This window comes from Bombyx mandarina, chromosome 04 (assembly GCF_030267445.1).
Source record: "Bombyx mandarina strain Sakado chromosome 04, ASM3026744v2".
NCBI lineage: Eukaryota > Metazoa > Arthropoda > Insecta > Lepidoptera > Bombycidae > Bombyx > Bombyx mandarina.
The window spans coordinates 4,163,669-4,185,831 of NC_143211.1; the positions used below are offsets into that span (position 1 = coordinate 4,163,669).

The following is a 22,163-nucleotide window of genomic DNA, read 5'->3' on the forward strand; positions in this document are numbered from 1 at the left end:
TGCTATAAGTAGTCGTTTAAACATTAATCACTAGTAATAATCCCATAAATTATGTTGATATACCTTCGCGAGGATGCCTTCGGGACACGTCAAATTGAGAAGATAACGCGGGCGGACGCGCGATCATCTCAAGCCCATATGTGAAATTGCTGAGAATTTTGCAATTTTAATTTTATTTATAACGAACTGGCACAAGGCAAGAGAAAAGTGAGATTTTTCAAACAAAATGTAGGTTTTGACAGTTATATAAATAGAAATCATTATCGCATTAAAGCTATGGTAGGAAGTCTTCTAAACCTGCATGGGTGAGTTGGTTTCACCCACACATTTGGAAATATTGGCACTGGTAGAACAATCTCCTATTCTTGTCAAGAATCTATGACACGCTCTAGTTACAATAGTAGTTCAACAGTTGTATTATAATAATCAGACCCCCCTTGTATCTGAAAGGGGGCAAGTATGATCACGTCTTTCATTCTTCTGCTTAGTCACATTATATTTATGCCTAAAAGTCTTGTCTCATTTTGAGGTCGGTCATCTTAGAATCTAGTGAAAGTTGTTGTTGTTTTTATCTGGCTTAGTTATTTACAAAAAAATATATGTTAACATGTATCCATAAAATAGTAGTTGATTAGTGGTGCTAAGTTGTAGATGACTTATGGTTTATTCCTTTTTGGATTACGCTACATCTTAACAATTGTACCACATCGCATATCGAACGGACGTTCCCGCTAGATACTGATAAACTGAAACTCGCTTCTCGATACGGATCGGAGTCGTCGTCTGAGGCGACTTTAAATTAACTGTTCACGCACTTCTGTTCAGGAATTTTAGATTTGAGATGGATGCGAGCGCTCGCCCGATCTGTACACAGCCGGTGCGCTTAATAAACACATGATTTTGTATTATCGACGATGCTCATTAAAAAAGAACGACTTATTACCATAACGAAGATTGTCATTGCGTGCAAAATGAAGGTAGGTTTCTTTTTGTTGGTTTTACATTGCGGTCTCTCGCGATAGAGTTTGTTTCGGACGTTAGTTAGGTCCGGGATTCGCGTCGTATTTGTCAAGTTGAAGTTATCGAGAGAAACTTTCGCTGCCGGCTTTCGATTTCGGAAGAAGAACGACGTTCTGTCCGCACGAGGGCCGTAAATCAAAACGTTACATATCCTAGTCAACGCGAATGATTTGTCGGAAAATATCCGATTTCGCGCGACGGAGAAAACTAACAGCTATCGCGACGTCCCAGCGAAATTCCTCCACGTTGTCCGTCCGTCCTCGTTGCTCATGTTGAGTGAAACACGCGACAATTGCCTCGTGCGAGTATCGTATGTCGGACAGGGCCGGGTCGTAAACATGTATGTCGTACCCGCTACCTACGTCCTGGGACTCCGGGCCGCTCGTAAAACGATCATAACAGCCTTTATTACCGCTTACGTTAAGAAGGAGCCGCTCTTGTATATATTCCGCCACTAAAATATCAATAAACGTATTATACATTCGATATTTAATATGTCAAATTGCACTAATTAAATCGTACTCGTGATGGCGTATTAAAACTTAGATTGCCCGATAATTACTACGAGAAGGACGCATAAAAGTGTTATTGCCCGGAAATTCAATGTAATTATATTTCGATAGCGTCTCGTTTGATAGGATCGAGAAAGTAGTTCGCAATCAGTGAGATGTTCGTATTTATAAACGCGACAGAATTTTTGTTTTTAACGCTCTCGATAAAACTAGTATTGCTACATATTATGTATGTTGCCACAGATAAGTATGAGTTTATTATTTACTAGCGGCCCGTCCCGGCTTCGCTTGGGTAGTAACGCACGCGATGTAAAGAATTTTAGGTAATTTTTAAGCTATTGCATAGATTTTAACGCGGGCCTTGAGCCCGAAATCATGAAATTCCGTAACGAAAAAAACCTTTCACCCCTCACTCCGCCTACCATGTAGCTCGCGTTCAACACATTCACACGTTGCGCTTGTGTAGTGTTTGTGAATAAGCGCATGGCGTGACGTCACACTGCATTTTGTTTGTTTTATTGCATAGATGGGTGGACGAGCTCACGGCCCACCTGATGTTAAGTGGTTACTGGAGCCCAGTTACATTTACAACTTTTTTTTACACATTGGGTTAAATTATTAGAGTTTTAGTGAGGAACCCAAATTTTTTTGAAAATATAATAAATATAGCCTATGTCACTCGGGAATAGTGTATTTTGCCAACAGTGAAAGAATTTCTTAAATTCGTTCAGTAGTTGCGGAGCAAAATCAATACAAACAAACAATCAAGCCTTTCCTCTTTATAATATTAAGTATTGATGATTGGCAATGATATGATACATATTTACAGATGAGTTCATTGATATACGCCGATAATAATATCCGATAACGTACATTACAAAGATAGCCAGAGACGTAGTTTTACCTCTTGAACGAAAAGACAATACATCGAGATGTCGAGACGACCGCATCGGAATGTCCACGAACTCGAACGTTTTATCTCATCTGATTAATTTAAATATTTAGCGCTATAAATACAGGCCGACGTAGGTAGTGCGCTGGGAGAGGGGAGGGGAGGGTGGCGGTAACGTTGGCTGTCGACTTGGAGCGCAGGCGCATGCGAGCAATTGCGTCAATGTCAGGGATGTCAGCGCGGGGCCATTGTGGACCCCGTGCCCGATATACGAGCGTGGTTCTGATTTATCGACGTCGAAGCCCAGGGCAGCGGACGCCGAATAAAGGGCTTTCTCACGCTACCGAGCGCACGCGAACTCGCCCGAGAGAACCCGTACCAGGGTTTTTTATTTTTTATTTTTTTTATTGCCCTTGTAGGCAGACGAGCATACGGCCCACCTGATGGTGAGTGGTTACCGTCGCCCATGGACTTCAACAATGCCAGGGGCAGAGCCTAGCCGCTGCCTACCGCTTATTACTCTCCACAAGCCCCTTTTAAATGGTACCCACAATTTAAACGAAGCGGTCGTTTCTCATTCCGTTGCCCCGGATATTTTACGTTCGTAATACGATACGACACTGTCCGGCTCTTTCTGTAGTTCGCGCGTTCGTTTTTCCCTCGCGCTCGCTATTGTTCACTTGTCAATTTCTTAAGCTAATGCGAGTAAGCGGTTCATTATGCGGTGCCGTGAGTCCGCGACGCTCTTTTGCGTGTTGTGACATCAACCACCCACCGGAAGGGGCCGAGCGTCATTCAATACTTCACTCAGTACTTTATTCAACAACGTCCGATGGCTAATTTGAATGGATTGTGCCGGTTTAATGAGAATAATTAGCTCTGTCAATGCATTCATCGGTGCAACGGAAAATTTTACTGGCCTCGTCGTGCAGTTAGCTTTTGTTTTACTACTTAACGCTTAATTAAGGTGGAAGGATGGCCACGACAAGGGTAACGTTACGTGTCCATTTGGAAATATTACAACAGTTACGCGATTCATTGACGACAAAATTAACTTTAGAATGACACCACAGAAAATTTAATTTATTCCAATTATGAAGTGGGTTATATTATGTATGTTAAACAAGAATAGCTTTTTTGTTTTTGGTTATAAAAGCCACCCAGCTGATGTACATAGCGATATACGGTAGGTAATTAGAACGCGAAGCCACCAACTTTGAAACAATGGGTCATTGATTCCATAATTTTATGATAGTTCGATTATTTCAATATATTAGTTTACTTTCAGACTTGAATGTATAAATTCGCGGCAGAAATGGCATGGTGTTACTTAGACGTGCCTAATCCCAGTAAATACCATAAGTACTTAAGGAGATTAGTAAATTCCGAAAGACTTAATGTCAAGCCAAGAAACGAACTAGACCCAATTAAAATTGTATTTCTTGTCGTGGAACTGAAGATATAATAAAATGCTGCCAGGCTCGGTAATTTCGTATGTGACACGCCGCATTCGGTCAAGCGAGTGGAATACCGCGCAAAACGACTTCCTTTATTTTCCTCAATTAAACACACAAAAAAAGTTGATTAGTTCCGAAACATTTACAAAGTCAAAAACTCCATTAGGTGCCAGTAAAATATTTTACTTTGAAACCGGTGCGTAGAAAAGTGAGCAGCCAACGTCACAACAAAATTTATTATATGGTTTGATAATACAGAAAGATTGTGTAATGCGTAAAAGTAAAAAAAAAATACCGATACCTTTAAAACGTTTTGGCGGTTGAGATGTCGATTAACTCGCTCGATGTTTGGACTTTCAAATAACAAGAGCTATTGTTTATTCTACCGTACACAAGCAGAGCTGACATGTTCTGTATAAAGCGCTTATAAATATGTAACTCTTCCTTATACGGGGCAGTGCGATCGTTTGTCAGACACGTGAAGACTATAATAAAATAAAGCGTGGATTTCAAGGATTTATTAACACGATATTAAGCTATTGCATAGCTTTTATCGCGGGCCTTGAGCGCGGCGACCGAATCATGAAATTCCGTAACGAAAAAAACCTAACACCCCTCACTCCGCCTACCATGTAGCTCGCGTTCATCACATTCACACGTTGCGCTTGTTAGTGTTTGTGAATAAGCGCGTGGCGTGACGTCATGCGCATAATGAAAAGTCTGCCCATCTCTCTCTCGTGCGGTATAGCTTATGAGTGTGAAGGGGACAGTTAAGGTTTTGCTTTTATTAATGTTTATTATAGCGTGGTCTTGTTTTATTATTGTTTTAATATTAAATTATCATTGTCTAATTATAATTGCATAAGTTGATAAAAGATGCAATAGCTTTACCGCGGCCGTTTCCGAGTGGCACACGTTTTATTTTGTTTTAATACGTCTTTACATTTGCTCAGTACACGAGTGTATTAAAATTCACGTGTCGATGTTCAATAGGTACCAGTTGACACATTATTCGAATAGGGTCAGCTTCGAGCTTCCATTAAGCAATTAAGTCAAGTTTCGAGAGTTTTTTAATGAGCTGAATCAGTGAGTTGCCGAAGTCAATCATATATATCGATAAATGAGTGTCGATTTCTCGAATCTCAGAGCCTGGACGGGCATCGGCCGTAAGAATACAGATTAGATACGACGCGCGCCCCGGATGTTACACTATAATTAAGAACATTTACGTGTTGAGGGGCGCCAAATTTATCGCCGAGTTTTTTGTCGATATGAAGCCATTCTTGGGTATTTATGTGCGCCTCTCGGGGCATGTGTGAGGTCTCGTGGGTCCAGTAGTCAGGTTATCGTGTGGTAATCTTTACGAGCCTCTGCGGACTCCTCGCGGCGACCCGCCGACAGTTAATGGCCCTACGAGATTAGTATAGGGCCTTGGATCCCAATATTTTGGGAGTTCGTGTTTGTGGCTTTGTTTATAGCTTAATTAGGCTGTTTTGTTTAAGTGAAAATCAACCTAGCCGTCGACGCTAGTCAGATAAGGTGTCGAGGTATTTACGATTTGATATCGTTACACTTAAAGTTTACGTATGGACCTCTTTGTTTTGATTGAACATTGACATTAATTTACTGTTGAAACTGAAGAATTATATTACTATTATTACTCATTTGTATAAAAGTTTTTTTAATCACTGTATTTTTAGAGATACCGTATTTATTGTATTAAATGAATTGATGTTCTTTTTTTAGAAGTCGTCATCATTATTTTTTCACATAAATACTATAATATTATTGATGTTCTTTTTTTTAGAGGTACGTAGTCATCATTAAAATTTCACACGCTCTGTGTCATTAAATCATTACACAGAGAACGGACATCACATGGAAATCATTAAGTGGATAAGTGAAATATAATTTAGCTCACCGGTAATCGGACGGTTACTGATAAAGAAATTTAAATAAGAATAAAGTCCTTTTTTGTTGATAAAGATTTGACACATATAAAAAAAAACGAAGCGAAGAATGCACCGACTTACTAATGAAAGGGACCGATTAACGATGATCTTTTTTCCATATGTATATTGATACAGGCTGTTTTTTTTGTATATACATATATATGTGTAATTAATTTTGGATTATTGAAAAAAAAAAGAGTTTATATTTTGACAATATTGTTTACTTTTTGTTAACTGGTTAATTCGATCAAAGGTTTCGAAATACAAATTCGTGGCTTGGTTGTAGATTCAAGTTTATCGTTACTAACTTTATAGGGAAATGTTGATTTCTAACACGTCATTACGGATCCTCCCGATCCATTAACGGTGCTTTTAGGTACCACAAGCACCGGTCACCGTTCTTGTCGAACCCGTCGCTTGCGACGAAGGGCTCGACGAGCGAATTAACCCACAGACACAGCCCACTGAGTTTCTCGCCGGATCTTCTCAGTGGGTTTCCGATCCGATGATAGATTCTGCGAAGTACTGCTCTTGCTAGAGCCAATGTTAGCAACACTTTCGGTTTGGGCTCCGTGAGTTCACCTACATGTTATGAAGCTGAAATAGCCTCTCAAGGCTATCAGCATAAGTACGAGAAAAAAAAAAAAGTTGATTTTTTATATGGGCTTTGTAGCCGTCGCTGAGTATTCTTCACAAGCATTGCTTGAAGAAGGACACGTTACAGGAAAATCCGTGTATGAGAATTCATTCAAGAACCGAATCGTAAATGGATCAACAGGATGTAGAGGGATCATCTCGAAATAATCAGAACACTTCCCATGAAACATACGCTACAAAACATCTAAGTCTCTTAGCAGACTCAGAGGTTCTATACGCTAATCACGATAATGCTAATTTCGTTTACAAAAAAAAAAGCACATCCTATGCTTTTCGTTACTTCTTGTCATGAAGTGATAAAATCTGGGACTAATTCAGATTCGTCGTACGTTTCAGCCGCGCCACCCACTGCCGTTCGCATCAATTTATAGCCTTTTAACCTAATTTGTTGACCGTACCTCTTTTTCCTTCTCCCTTCCGAAGGACCCCACCGCCTACGCACGCAATCAACTTAAATAATTAAATTGGTATTAAGACGACATACTTATCTCGAAAATGTATTTTAATCCTTAAAGTATAAACTAAAGAAATAAAACGATGATGCGATGTTATTTTGCCAAATGGGGATCAAGAACAAAACAAAGCCTCAAATTAAGCTATCATACCCACTAATAAAATACATAATTAATGTATTTTTACATTAGCAAAACGGCTGTCGATGCCAAACTTAAGTCATAAAAATAAACGCTGACTTGTAATTTCCGACAGTATATTTTATAGGTGTATACATGTAATAAATGGGTTTATTTTTTATTTTTTTTATAAAGTCCGCTCCCAAAAAGGTGTGGGCACGGTCGCGAATGAGTTATTGAGGAATGCTCCAAATACCCCGGGGTGGTTCGGTTCATAAATATTTTGTGTGCTCACGAAATTTTGACAAATACCACTTAATTTACGCTAATGAATCCGTAATGAATGCTCGGAGTCGACGAATGATCGGCTCGTAGTGCTGGCCCTATGTCGATATCGAGTGTAGGTGTTGAATTATTGTAATGGCATTTCATTTCGAACCTTCATACATTCATAAGCACGATCGAGGCTAATAAAAAACTGACGTAAATCAAATTTCATAGCCTTCATAATAATGAACACTTAATTATTTATTAATTGCGCAATGTCATATTTATGAAGAGATCGAACGTTGAATGTTTTTTTTTTTATTCCAGCCACGGATGCGAGGTTTGTTTAGTAATTACCATCAAACTAATAGAAGTACTACATTACTGGTGGTTGGAGCTCTTGTGAGTCCACGCGGGTAGCTACCACCACCCTGCCTATTTCTGCCGTGAAGAAGTAATGCGTTTCGGTTTGAAGGGTGGGGCTGTAACTATACTTGAGACCTTGGAACTTATATCTCAAGTTGGATGGCGAATTTACGTTGTAGATGTCTATGGGCTCCAGTAACCACTTAACACCAGGTGGGCTGTGAGCTCGTCCACCCAACTAAGCTATAAAAAAGTACATAGTAGGTAATTTTTTTAACGCATATTGTGATGTTTTATCAATATCAAATTATTATTATCGATAAATTAGACATCCCTAAACGTGTGCATTTAGATAAACGAGGGCTCGCATAAAATCAACTCTGTCGGTCTAATCGAATTAGGTCCCGATACCGATCTGTGCGATTTAACACGTTTTGCATTCTTTTGTACGACAACTAATAAAGGCAGCAGGTAGCAGACCTGATCCCGCATTTTACTGTATCTTAAATGTTGATGAACTCATCGCGGTTGTTTCGATAAAATTTCTATTGATTGTCGAACGCTTGTGTCGAAGGATCGTAAATAGAATTCACGTTTCAATAAATGTTGTGATTCACTGAGCTAATGGTTCGCAGATAATAAAACTCGCTCCCAACTTATTGTGTATTGGGTTTTAATGGGCTTTAATTGACGTCCCGTGATATATTGCTGCATTTAGATTTTTGTTTTAATTATATATGACCGGGATTTGAAGAATGGCCATTCTCTGCAACAATGTGTAGCCTTGAATGTACTATCATACAATTTTAATACACTTCACGAGGAAATTTGATTAAGTGTTGACTTGTAGAACTTAGAGCATCTACGTTTGGAATTTTTAAAATTTACATGTTCTAATAATAATGCTGGCCTAAGCCATCAAATTAGTTGGAGCTAAAGTATGAAGATTTGCTGAATTGCCTAAGCATGTTCAAAGCCTGTAACTGTATCTTCTATATATTAATACGTGAAGCAAAAACTTTGTATCCCTTTTTACGAAAAATGCGCGGACGGAGGAGTATGAAATTTTCCACACTTAAAGAGAATATAGAGAAGAAGTGCACAATGCTAATTTTTTTTTTAATTATTGCATAAAAGATACATTAAATCAATAAAGAAAACATTACACACACTACATACCATGTATTTGACGCACACACGCATGCATACCATTTATTGTCAAACTTTTGTTCTTGGCGTCTGTTGTCAAATTGAGAATAGATTAAATTTAATATTGTTTGCCTTTGTTAATATTTTTTATAGTGTAGTCTTGGCGAAATTTGTCATTATAGAAGTATACAATACAATCATAATAGTGTACAAACTTACAATTCCAATGAATTATAGTCGAATTTCGACTACTGCGGGACCTCTAGTTTATCATAATTCAATATACGTTTACCGCGAAGCAATCGCGTGTCCATTATCATTCAAGAAAAGAATAAAGGAAATTGGAACTTCGGCTTATTGTGTTAAGGCGCACGTTTATATTCGGCTAGGTGGTGTTTTCCTTTTTTTTTATTGCCTGTATAGGCAGACGAGCATACGGCCCACCTGATGGTAAGAGGTCACCGTCGCTCATGGGCGTCAGCAATGCCAGGGGCAGAGTCAAGCCGCTGCCTACCATTATGTACTCTCCGCAAGCCTCGTTTGAAGAAGGACATGTCGCCCACATTCTTATGCCTATTTATAGCAAAAAAAATACCTTTTTTTATTGCCTTTGTAGGCAGACGAGCATACGGCCCACCTGATGGTAAGTGGTCACCGTCGCCAATGCCAGGGGCAGAGCCAAGCCGCTACCTACCATTAAGTACTCTCCGCAAGCCTCGTTTGAAGAAGGACATGTCGTCCACATTCCTATGCCTATTTATGGCAAAAAAATCTACCTCTCATTAATATTTTCCTCATGCTCCGCCTCTGCGTAGTACAATTCCAGCGGCGGCTCCTGAACTGATGGGCGCACTCGGTGGCTCCCAAGGTCACGCCCTTAGTGATCTCCTTCACCAAGCCGGTTTCATTCCTGCAGATCTGAGCCAGTCTACCTCGTGTCCTACGATTTTTCTTGCACACCATGCGAGGATCCAGGATCACAGCGCTACCGGACGCCCTGCAGCGAAAAACGCGTTTTAGTAAAACATAAACAATAATAGATTAAAAAAACTAACAAAATACACTTTTATAGAAAATCCAATTAAAAAATAGACAATAAATTTTAATAAATTTGAATTAAAAATAGTGTAAGATAAAAATGATTTTACTGTAAAAAAAGCGTGGGGTGCTTTTCAGGATATTATGAAAATAGGATACTCATATCTGTTCATAAAATATTTATAACTACTGATACCATGCATTTTGTTTGTGTTTTTAAACTATTTTTTTTCTCGTTTTTTAGTTGAATTTCTATTGTTTCAATTATTTTTTTATATTTAATTGTCATCGGTTCTTAATAAGTATAGCAAATTTTTAGTTAATCCGACGTTTTTAAGGGGGTCAAAATCATGTTCAAAGATTCCGTTACATACTAACATACATACGTCTGAAGTTAATAAAAGCGTATTAAAATCAAATGTTTTACCAAATACTTCTTGAATCACGCTAAGTAGAATAATTCATTAAACATTTTATTCAACCAAAAATTAGTCCGTGACAATGAAATACAAAATATTTTTCATTAACCTCTTTTTAGGTTAGTTTAGGTCTTTTTAGGTTAGGTTATACGAAACAATCGATTTGATTGAGAATTTAAAATAGATCGATTCATTCGCATTCGAGATTTCGTAATGTAACTGTCATAAAATCGTACTGACACAACATCGGTAGTGTTGTACTTCTATACAAGTATCGATTTACGATGTTGCATGGTGCCCGTCGACAGCACATCGCCAGGTCGCGGCGATTGATCGATTGTTTACTCGATAAGAGTTCATTGTCAGACAATCGAGTGCAAAGCTAGTTCGAACAGATTTAGACGCGTCTGCAGAATACGTTCCGAGAACCGGGTCTCTCCGATTGATTCACTTCAACACTGTTTTGAAATGATTTATAAAGCTCTATTATCTGAATTAATTTCCAGTTAAACGATACGTCGAACGTGTCTCAGTTTCGAGATTCGATCGATCTTCATTTGTCTAATCGAAGGCTGTTTATTGACCGTGTTTATCAAACCGTATCTTTGATTATTTGTATCAGTTGTCGATTCAGTTGAAATCATTCGTTCGCATCCCTTGCCAACGTATTTGTAATGTTTGACCCAGCCTAGTTTACAGGGAATGTTTGTTAACGAATTAAATTCACACAGTCCCACGGCATTCTGCAGTTTTTAACTAGGACTATTTACGTTAATTCTGAACGTCGGATAAATTTGCCTATTAATAAACAAGGCGTCGCTCACGTGTGTTTTGCGCGCACGTTTTTACAGCCAAAATTTTAACGAGTATCTTTTAGCTAAACAGCAGTATTCCAAATGACCGATCAGCGCAGACGTGTTTGGACGAGCGCTTCTATTACCTTTTAAATTTAATGAAATACGATGCGAGGAAAAGATGATTGAGTGTTCCTGTTCTTCAGATATCAACAAAGATTTAACGACTTTACAATTTTTATGATCGAGAAAACAAGTTGCCTCCTGCATGACTAACCGAACAGAGCTCTCCAGGTATACGAAAATAATTCATGTATTCAAACTAAAACTACGAAACGACCTTCGGGTTTTAACTACAACGTTAAAAAATTCGAATACAACAGTTAATGTCGAGGAGCGGGTGAGTTACGGCGGAGCAGCTCCCCTGAATTACAACTTTACAACATCGGAATGATTTTATTAACCCCGCAGATTGGTACGCGATGTTTACATTACGTTTAACGCGTTTCATAACATTCTAGATTGCTATGGCCCATGAAAATTTGCAGCATACATTCTCGATTGTACATTTGTGATTCTAATTCGTAATTTAAAAGATTGTCGATTGTAATTTAGAATCTGAAAGAGAATGCGTTTGTGAATTGTGAAATAACTTTAAAAAAAAACCTAAACTAATGAGATAAATGTGTATTTGTTCAAGTGAAAATGCTCCAGCGTGTCCATAAATTGTGGTCGAAAGTCCAAACGCGCCGAGGACAGACGTCGCTGGGTGACAAGTCGAACGCATTCAACCGTCACTCGCGACTCGATTGATTCAACTAATGTAAGCTTTTGTAATGAGTCGACTCCGAGCCTCCTTAGAACCGCCTCGAAACAATCTTATGAATGAACTGAGAATTCGCAATGATAGGAAACCCTATAAACATTTTTTGTTTTACGAGTTCTGTCTCCTATGTTTTTTTCTTTGTCGAGAATGTTGACCTTTATCACAAAGCATTCACACACACGAACAGGACGACTGAATATCATATTAATAGTATTAGAACTACAGAAAAAAAAAACCAGCTATAAATCACCGAATGCACGGCAAATGGTATCCGTTTTGTTTATTTTTCTGTTTAAGCCGTTTGTATTTCACCATTACAACTTCATTACAATAAATTAACGGAATATGAGTCTAAAGAAACTCGAGGTATCCGAACGTGGGCGGGATTGGTACGTACAAATTAATACGTCTTTTCATAGATTTTAGCACGTTCTAACTATAGTCGCAGCCTATTTTAGTATATTTGTTCGATATATTCGCGATCCGAATGTATTTGTCAAACATCAACGGGTGAATATTGTGAAATACGTCACAGAACGGTTTCACATTTATTTTGGCCAGTGTTTAGGTGTTTCTCGCTAACCAACCATCGAAGCGAACTGTTAAGTTCTTTCAATGAAAAGCAGATCTTATTACGTCATGTTTGAGTTGATTTTTGAATTGGCCGCTTTCCGGTGGACTACTGCCAAGATGGCGACACACCTCTACGTATCCAGACGTATAAATTATCCGTGATAAGTTGTATGTCAATTAATTATTCTTCAAAGCAGCATCTGGTGTGAGAGACGCAGCTCAACAGTGAGAGGAAGTGATTTTAATGAAGATTAGAATACTAAGAAAACGTGACGAATGTTCAATATAAGTGGGTGAAATTGATAGTTTCGTAACCTCTGTAGAGTCTAACACCCGGCGTATTCCTGTAACGAGTAAAACCATAGGTTTTTTTTCTTTCCTACCTAAGCTGATAGCCTAGAGAGACTATGTCAGCGTAACCGGGCGAGTAGGTGAGCTCACGGGGCTCACACCGGTACCTAGTGTTGCTAACACTGGCCCTAGCAAGAGCAGTGCTTCGCAAAATCTGCCTCCGGATCGGAAACGCGACCCACTGAGAAGAGAAACGAGAAACTCAGTGGGCTGTGTCTGTGGGTTAATTCGCTCGTCGAGCCCTTCATCGCAAGCGACGGGTTCGGCGAGGACGGTGACCGGTGCTTGACGTACCTAAAAGGACCGTTAATGCCCGTTAATGAATCGAGAGGATTAAGCCTAAATAACCTAATACCTAACCTGCCTAAATTCGTAGCAAAATCGGGCTCCAAATTTAAAAAAGTAAATTTGTACCTAAGCCGAATTAATTTTAGTTTTTTTTTTTTAAACTACTAACAGTATATCACTTTGTAAGCACGCAGGGATCGGTTGATGGAATAGGTAGACGAGTACCCAAGAATCCTATAGACACTGAGTTTCTCGCCGGATCTTCTCAGTTGGTCGCGATTCCTGCTTTCCGGTCCGGTGGTAGACTATGCGAAGCACTGCTCTTGCTAGGGCCAGTGTTAGCAACACTCCCGGTTTGAGCACCGTGAGCTCACCTACACGTCAAGGCGAAGCTGAAATAGCCTCTCAAGGCTATCAGCATAATTAGGAGAAAAAAAGCCCTGAAGGAGTGAAACATTTTAAAAGCAGACACATTGTTTTCACTGTAAGACCTCAGTAGCCTGTGGTAAGTAATTTATCATATATACTAAGCGAGTCTGATTTGTTATTTAATAATAGAAAAACATGATTAATAAACAATAGTTTTTTTCTTCTTTTTTGGGTATGTTAATTAATATCCGTCACAAATGAGCCAATGCTCAAAGAATTGGCGTTGGTACGCAGAGAATTGTTTCAGGTAATATTTAAGATTACTTTAAATTACCGAAATGGTTAGGGAATTGGCCTAAAAAAATATATTAGGGCAGAGAAAATAAAAAATGCGTACTTGTAAGTGAACTCTAGAATAGTAAAGTACTCTACACAGAGACGAGATGACATGAAATGATGTACCATTAACATAGTGAAAATTTATGCACTCACACAGATTCTAAACGGTTAACAAGACACAATTGTTACTAACTCGAACCTGAAAAAACTAAAAAAACAATCGATATAACTTCACTCACATTCCACCAAAAAATCGCAGCTGCTTTTGGTCGGCGTTCCTACTATCAACATTGAGTCTACTAAGCTATTATTTTGTACAATATAATATCAAAAATATCAAATGATAAACTTGTGACAAAATATGTATATCCTGTAGATATTTAAAGCCAAACGAAGGGTACATTGATAAATTATAATCCTATTCAACTCATAACTGATATTTATTCTGACATCTCAAAGACGCGACATCCCATCAGTCTTGAGCTAATAAAATATCCCTTTTAACTATACATCTTAATAAAATTTTAACATATTCGAAACTAAGTATGAGTTAGCTTTAAAAGTGCTTCACATTAAATCTTTTTTAGGTTAAAATTAAATTAAAATTGGCTTTTAGGACACATGTTGTGATAATTAAATAAAAATTATAACTTTTTGTTATTAAGTCAGTTCAGTTGTACTTTTACATAAACTAGAGGTCCCGCAGTAGTCGAAAATCGTCTATAATTAATTGGAATTGTAAGTTTGTACACTATTATGATTGTATTTTATACAAATTTCGCCAAGACTACACTATGAAAATATTAAGAAAGACAAACAATTATTATTTAATCTATTCTCAAGTTGACCACAGACGTCAAGAACAAAAGTTTGACAATAAATAGTATGCACGCGTGTGTGCGTCAAATACATGGTATTTATTGTGTGTAATGTTTTCTTTATTGGTTTAATGTATCTTTTATGCATTATTTAAAAAAATATTAGCATTATGCACTTCTTCTCTATATTTTCTATAAGTGTGGAAAATTTCATACTCCTCCATCCGCGCAATTTTCGTAAAAAGGGATACAAAGTTTTTGCTTCACGTATTAATATATAGACTAGTTATTTTGATCAGTTTCGCGAATTCGCTAGCTGATCTAAACGTGTCAGATTTATAAAAAGATTTCTTAAGCTCTATATGACTTTATTTGTCGGGCATTCTCTACGTGACTGGCTTGTATCTGAACACATCAGCGGCTATATCCTTAACAGCTACAAACACATTTAGAAGAAAATATTTAAAAACATTTTTAAAGGCAAGTTTTAATGACCTCACGCGTTCTATTTGGTTTTTTTTCATTTAACACCTTTATCAATAATAATGTGAAAAGTTTATCTTCTTTTTCCTCAGATGAGTGAACGAGCTCACACACAGCACACCTGGTGTAAAGTGGTTACTGCAGCCCATAGTCATCTACAACCTAAACACCACCCACCTTGAAATATAAGTTCTAAGGTATCCGTATAGTTACAACGGCTGCCCCACCCATCATACCGAAACGCATTATTGCTTCACGGCAGAAATAGGCGGGGTGGTGGTACTTAATCGCGTGGACTCACAAGAGGTCCTACCACCATTTATCTACAACTTTGTAGCTGTGGCTACCTTGATAACACAATACTTCACTGAGTCAGCATTGCTAAAAGACCTCAATCGATTCACGGCCCGGTCGACTGATGATACATATATTACGTTTCCTTAAAGTCGGTCACTATGGTAATGTTATAAGAGGTCATCAGTTAAGAACTAAGTTTACATGTCTCAAGGAACGACGGTAGCTTTCATGCAAATTAATAAAATTGTAATACTAATGACAATCACCTTATTATGTTACACACAACATTGAAAGGAACAAATAATATCAGATACCAATTATTTAGAAAATATAATGAAATTATTGCAGTATAGTCTTAGAAATTTTCATTCATTTTTCTAACTAACAAATTTTCAAATGTGATTTTACTTTAAATAGATTTTTTCAAATTAGAGACTGATTCTGTATACTTAATTTAAAAATAATAATATTTAGGTACGTTTCGATGATTATATAGTTTGGTCTATTTTTTTAATATACCGTGTTAAAGGTCGAAAAAGAAATGACATAATCACCTCAAGACACGCCGAATACTGTTTATATTTAGTAGGCTAAGTTTTGTAATACACAATTCGTTCATGTTTGGTTCATTCGTTAAATCAAAGTCCAAAGCCAGCAGCTGATGATACCTCCTCTGTAGACAGTATCGACCGCACAAAGCTTTTTTCATTTCAGTTCCAATCCTCAAAGTAATGCATCCAGTAAGTTAATCAAGTAATATGACATTAAATCAGCCTGCATATTTATATAACGAATAAACAAAAAACAAGACGCTGTACCACCGCAACAGTATTAATTCAATACGCATTTTAAAAACCAAATGCATATTCATTTAACGATTTATTTTTATAGCGCGACTCTAGTTTAAATTAGATAGAGCCGCGAAGGAGACGACCGCCTCTAACCATGACCTATGTCAACAACTGAAACAACAGTTGGCACGAGCGCAACTGAATGTCTCGTCATATGCGAAATGGCTCCGACAGGTCTAGCGCTTACTATAAACTAAATAATTATTGATAACGAATTGTCGGATTGGGAAAGTATTGATTTAATATTTGTAGGAACAGAATAGGGACGTTTATTAAAGCCTCCGGCTTGAGCACCGAGAGCTCACCTATACGATTTTTTTTTTTTGGTATGTGGATATCGCCGGACTTCCGCCCTCCACTGGGGATAGAGGACGGGGCATGTCTGAGTTGAACCGACTAAAACCTCCTGGCGCTCAACAACCAGCATCCAAACCTCGCATGAGACAGAACTCATGAAAAGGCAAAGGAGGGAAAGTGAAGCGTTTAGTGCGGAGCACATCTCTCCCATCACCCTCCCCCTCGGGACGCCGGACTGGCGGTCGTCGGCGCCACGACCACCAGTCCTCTCGGTCGGCATCATCTATACGCTAGGGTAATGCTGATATAGTCTCTCAACGCTATCAGTATAGGTAGAAAAAAAAAAGAAAAAAAGTGGATTAAATTTCTTACATAAACAAAATAAAATAAAAAACAAATTAGAATGACTTCTCGCTTAGCGAAAACACGACTAGAAAAGAATAAGTACGCTTTAAACTCGTTTAACAAATATTATCTTTAAGAAAGAAGTGACCTCGACCCCAATTTGACCCCGACACGATGTCGGTAAAGTAACAAAGGTCAGAAACCCACTAGATAAACGAGACAATGTAAAATACCAAAAACACGAAAAGCACATGTTTGAGAAAAAAATAATCCAAAAAATAATTAGACGCTTTTCAAATCTAAAAGCGTAATCGTAAAATAAAAAGGACTCCAAAATGCAGTATTATAAATTGTTATAAAACTATACCCGCTTTGTTTACGAAGTTACTCATCGTAGAGCGTTTTGTTAGCCAACACGTCGTGTGTATCACTAGCTTGCCTGTTTCTGTCGCGACGCAGTCACACGTTGTTATATACCATTGCAATCTAGACCTTATCTCATAAGGTTGATGGTGACATTCACGCTGTGAAGTCTATGGGTTCCGGCAATAACTTAACAATAAATAAAAAGTTTTGGACAACGTGACTATTGGAAATCGCGTGCGTGAGAGAGACGGTGATACTTGCTGGGTCCTCGTGTCCCCCTTTTTTTTTTTTTTTTTTTTATTGCCCTTGTAGGCATACGAGCATACGGCCCACCTGGTGGTGAGTGGTTACCGTCGCCCATGGACTTCATGCCGGGGGCAGAGCCAAGCCGCTGCCTACCGTAACGCCTCGTGCCCTCACGAGGCACGGCTTGAGCTTCGGGGAGATCCCCTCTGCTTGGGCATATTCTCCCTGCCTTCTTAGAGACAGTGACATCTTACATCCTTGTTCCATCTTATTCCTTTGTCAATTATTAAGATGCAATTGATCAGAAAAAATTGAGAGTTGAAATTATTTGGATTATAAAGACGGTACTGGACTCTTCAGAGTTTACTATTCATTTAGATTTTTTTATTATATTTCATTACAAAAATATTTTATCAAACAAACCAGCAACGTTTATTATTACGTTAATAAAAAACAGAAAAGAATCTCGAAGAGTATAAACTATTAATAGCTCCTTATATTGTTTCTTAATTATTTCCGATACCATCCCTGTAGATGTTTCGAAATAGTCAAGAAGGACTACTCATCATTCAAGGGTGACAATGAATGACAATGTTTGCGGACACCGGGCGAGGCGCTAACGCGCGAGTTCGGTGCGATTAGCAACTATATGACGACTTAACTGTAAACATCATTACCATTACCTATCCACTAACAAGAAAGGGACAACAGAAAGACCGATTTTAAACTTTATCCCAATCGGACAAGGTACACGCATAGCGTAAAACTAAAGCTGTTCTGGCTTTTGTCAATAGTCCGCAACTCAGACTAGATAACTCTGTCACACTGTATTAGAGTAAACACTTTTAAAAGTTTATGTATGTTGTCGCAAGATTTTAGCGGGCGCATCATGGTCGCTCATGGCGACTGCGCGGCCGAACTGTGTTTGCATTCTCGTTAAAATTGGGTCTGAAATGGTCGCGTACGCATTGTAAAGGGTTTTTACGCTTTCGAAAGCCTCGTCGCTCGTATACCCGAGTTTACCCTGGCCGTTTTATAAATTGAGCGTCTTTTCAATGTTTATTGTCACCGTACTAAAAGCTTTGATGTTGTAGACTCGAAAAGTTTGTAGTTGAACTTTGTTGTTATATGTAAGTTTTATTACGTACTTAGTCGCATTTATTTCCGAGAGAAGGCTACATAAGATTTATAGTTTATATTAATAGCATAGTTATTGCAAAGTGAAAAACAATACGTGTTGCTACTAAATAGGATAGGTTTGAAAATAGGATAGTTAAATTATTGTTTTAAAATTCATGATTCGTTGGTCAAGCGTACTGGTGGTGGGACGTCTTGTGAGTCCGCACGGGTAGGTATCACCACCCTGCTTATTTCTACCGTGAAGCAGTAATTCGTTTCGGTTTGAAGTGTGGGGCAGCCGTTGTTAAGACCTTAGAACTTATATCTCAAGGTGGGTGATTTACGTTGTAGATGTCAACCAGCTCTGGTAACCACGTAACACCAGGCCGCGAGCTCCTCCACCCATCTAAGCAATAAAAAAAAATGTCGCATTTGCCTTTTACTTAAGCACTACGTTCAGATGATTTCACGAAAATGATATTTTATTTGCATAATGATTTTATAGAAATCGTGACTTTTCTGGCATCGTTTCAGAGCCACTGTTTCATTTCCTCCGGCAGCGGCATGCGATAATTGGTGAAGCTCTACATACAATGACGCTCAGTTTGTGCGTCGTTGCTGGTTCATAGAGTGAATGTCGAAACAGAAGTGACACTCGCGGAATCAGATGACATTAAGTATTCTTCGCAAGTTTAGTTTATGAATATGTATATAGCATAAACATTTCTTCATTTAAAAAATATAATGTGGACATGATCCTTACGATCAATTTGAGATTTTGAAAAAATAAATAAATCGATTCCTTATTTTATTCATGCTTAAATTCATTGTGTTTTATAAACACCTTTAAAAGGTTTCCGGAGGTCCTATTTCGGAAACAGGCGATTTAACTCTTTTAAATGTGATACAGAAAGATTTATAAGCATGGTCTCTAGTGATAATATGGTAATGAGGATTTCGTTCGGGAATAAAATTAAATATATAAGTTGCCCCTAAATCGTTCGTATTTATTTTTGATTGCCTTTTAACAGTGCTTCCCAACCTTTTTTTTAATTTTCTTTACTTTATAAGTATCCCTTCATTAATAAGTCCATACCTATTTCTAAAAAGTCTCATTTCTCTTAAGGTCTATCGTTTGGTTGGTTACTATTATGTGAGTTATTAATTATAAAGTTAATTTAAACCACAACTAGTAGTTAACTGTTTTAACTTAGTATTTCCGCTATTATTAATATAATTTTCATGTGTCCCCAATGGACCTCGCGTGCCCACACCGGCACACGTATTACAGATTGGGAATTGCTGCCCCAAATGATAATCTTAAGACCAAGCTGATTATAACTGGATACTAGAGCTCCTAAGCATCACACCGTGAACGGCACAAACTACTGTTCAAAAAAACTGAACGCTTAAAATGTGCAGGCCATAAAAATAATACAGTACTTTAATAAAGTTTAGCACCTTATCTAAAAAGTTAAGTAGTCGTTCAAGGAGCTTATACAAACTCATAGTAATAAATGGTTAAATTGCGCAAGTGATTACTTTTTTTCTTACATATGCTGATAGCCTTGACAGGTTATATCAACGTTACCCTAGCGTGTAGGTGAGCTCTCGGGGTTGAACCGGAGGTGTTGCTAACACTGGTCCTAGCAACAGCAGTGCTTCGCAGAATCTACTACCGGATTGGAAACGCGACCCACTGAGAAGATCCGGTGAGAAACTCAGTGGGCTGCTCAGTGGGCTGTGTCTGTAGGTTAATTTACTCGCCGAGCCATTCGTCGCAAGCGACAGGCTTGGCGAGGACGGTGACCGGTGCTTGAGGTACCTAAAAGCACTGTTAATGAATCGGGAGGACCCGTAATGACGTGTTTAGGGCGACGTTGACTGTTTACCATTCAGTCCACAGGATAGGGTAAGTAATTTCCGGCGGCCACGATAAGAAGGTTTTCGTGTCGTGCCGATTTCTCAAAGTTGAGGCCGACTGTATTTACTTACTGATTGATTCAAAGTCCAGGTCATCATGGAGATAAGCATTCCTTAAGAACTACGATACTCCTACGGCTATCTTGCAAGTGATTACAACAGTCACTGAAGCCATATGAAAATTCTACATTCAAAATTGAGGCAGTAAAACTAGTCGAGTTCTATTTTATTAAATATTCTATGACAGAGCGACATGCAGTTAGCGGTGCGTCGCTAAGCGCACCGCAAACATGGTGCGGGCGGTCGCGCGCGGAGACGGGGCATCGCTCTACTCACGGCGCGGTGCTAAATGGTTGGAACTATGCCACACGGGTCAAATTAAACATTTTTTTTTTTGTTCGTAAAAAACATTATAATTCTATTTTTGTATGATTGAGAGCTAGATGATCTTGCACGCTTATTGTCTTCCCGGTATGCGATGATACCTTTTGAAGTGAAACTTCTTTAGAATCGTTGTGATTTCAAACTCGATGAAACGAACTGAAACGAAACGAAAAAAGAAGTGTGCCGCGATTGGCTTGCCGATGCGGCTTCGAGCGGCGCCGACAAATCACGAAGCGCTCCACACGGTCTCGCGTCCCCGACTAGTTCAGTGTGTTTTTGACGCCGTGATGTTGTGACTCTCGGAGCGCCCTGAGATACTTTTATTTCTATTTAGTTTGTTATCAACACATGTCGCTGCACGTAAATTCAACAATTCCTAAATCGCGGTGACGATATGTTACACAGTTGATAGACGTTCTCGTATTTCTCTTGCTAAATCCTACTTACCTGGCGTAGGGATACCGTGATCATGCAGGCGGTTCCCTCAGGGTGAGACTGCGGAGTGGTTGACCCTTGCGATTATTCTTATTTTTTAAAAGTTTCACTTCTACCGTGTGTGACTTGCACACACACACACATATTTCTTTTTATTTCTTCACCATTCTTAACAGTAGTAGTCTTTACCTATATTTCTTCATTCATTACTAACTTGGAAACCGGTAGTACTTACGATCATTCTTTTCATATCAGCCTTAAAGCAAACACGTATTATGTTCTTATTTATATGATGTGATTTGATTGCAATTATCCTCGTCTGGTAATTTATGCAACAAAATTAATATGTTTCATTGAAACTAAGAGGCAAATCTATATTCATATGTATTAGCTACTAAATATCGGGTAGCTATTTTAATTTTTAAAGACCGTGAATTATTTTTTTCTTTTTATATTAATGTTTTAAAATACAAAATTGCACTTAGAGGCTTGAACATTTGTGGTATAAGGTCATCCAATTTTACTACTTCGAAACGATGGTCATGTGAAACTAAAACTGATGACGGTGATTACAGTGACTTTAATAAAATTTATAAACATATGTACGATACTAACAACGTAACCCTTCAAAATTATGAATATATCATAGGTACTTAATATGTGTATGTACAAATTTTAAGACATATGACAAACGTATTAAACTCTTTCCTGATAAAGGTATTAAGTGCCCTTTTAGTGTGAGTAATAAATAATGCAAC

At 38.2% G+C, this 22,163-nt stretch overlaps 1 protein-coding gene across 1 annotated transcript in view; it reads right to left on the reverse strand.

The window, feature by feature from the left end:
- Positions 1–22,163, reverse strand: part of Wnt6 (Wnt oncogene analog 6) — a 43,454-nt gene that overhangs the window by 6,119 nt on the left and 15,172 nt on the right. The window contains exon 2 of the mRNA XM_089740490.1: positions 9,621–9,841. Coding sequence (XP_089596616.1) covers positions 9,621–9,841 — 221 coding nt within the window. The remainder of the gene's footprint in view (positions 1–9,620; positions 9,842–22,163) is intronic.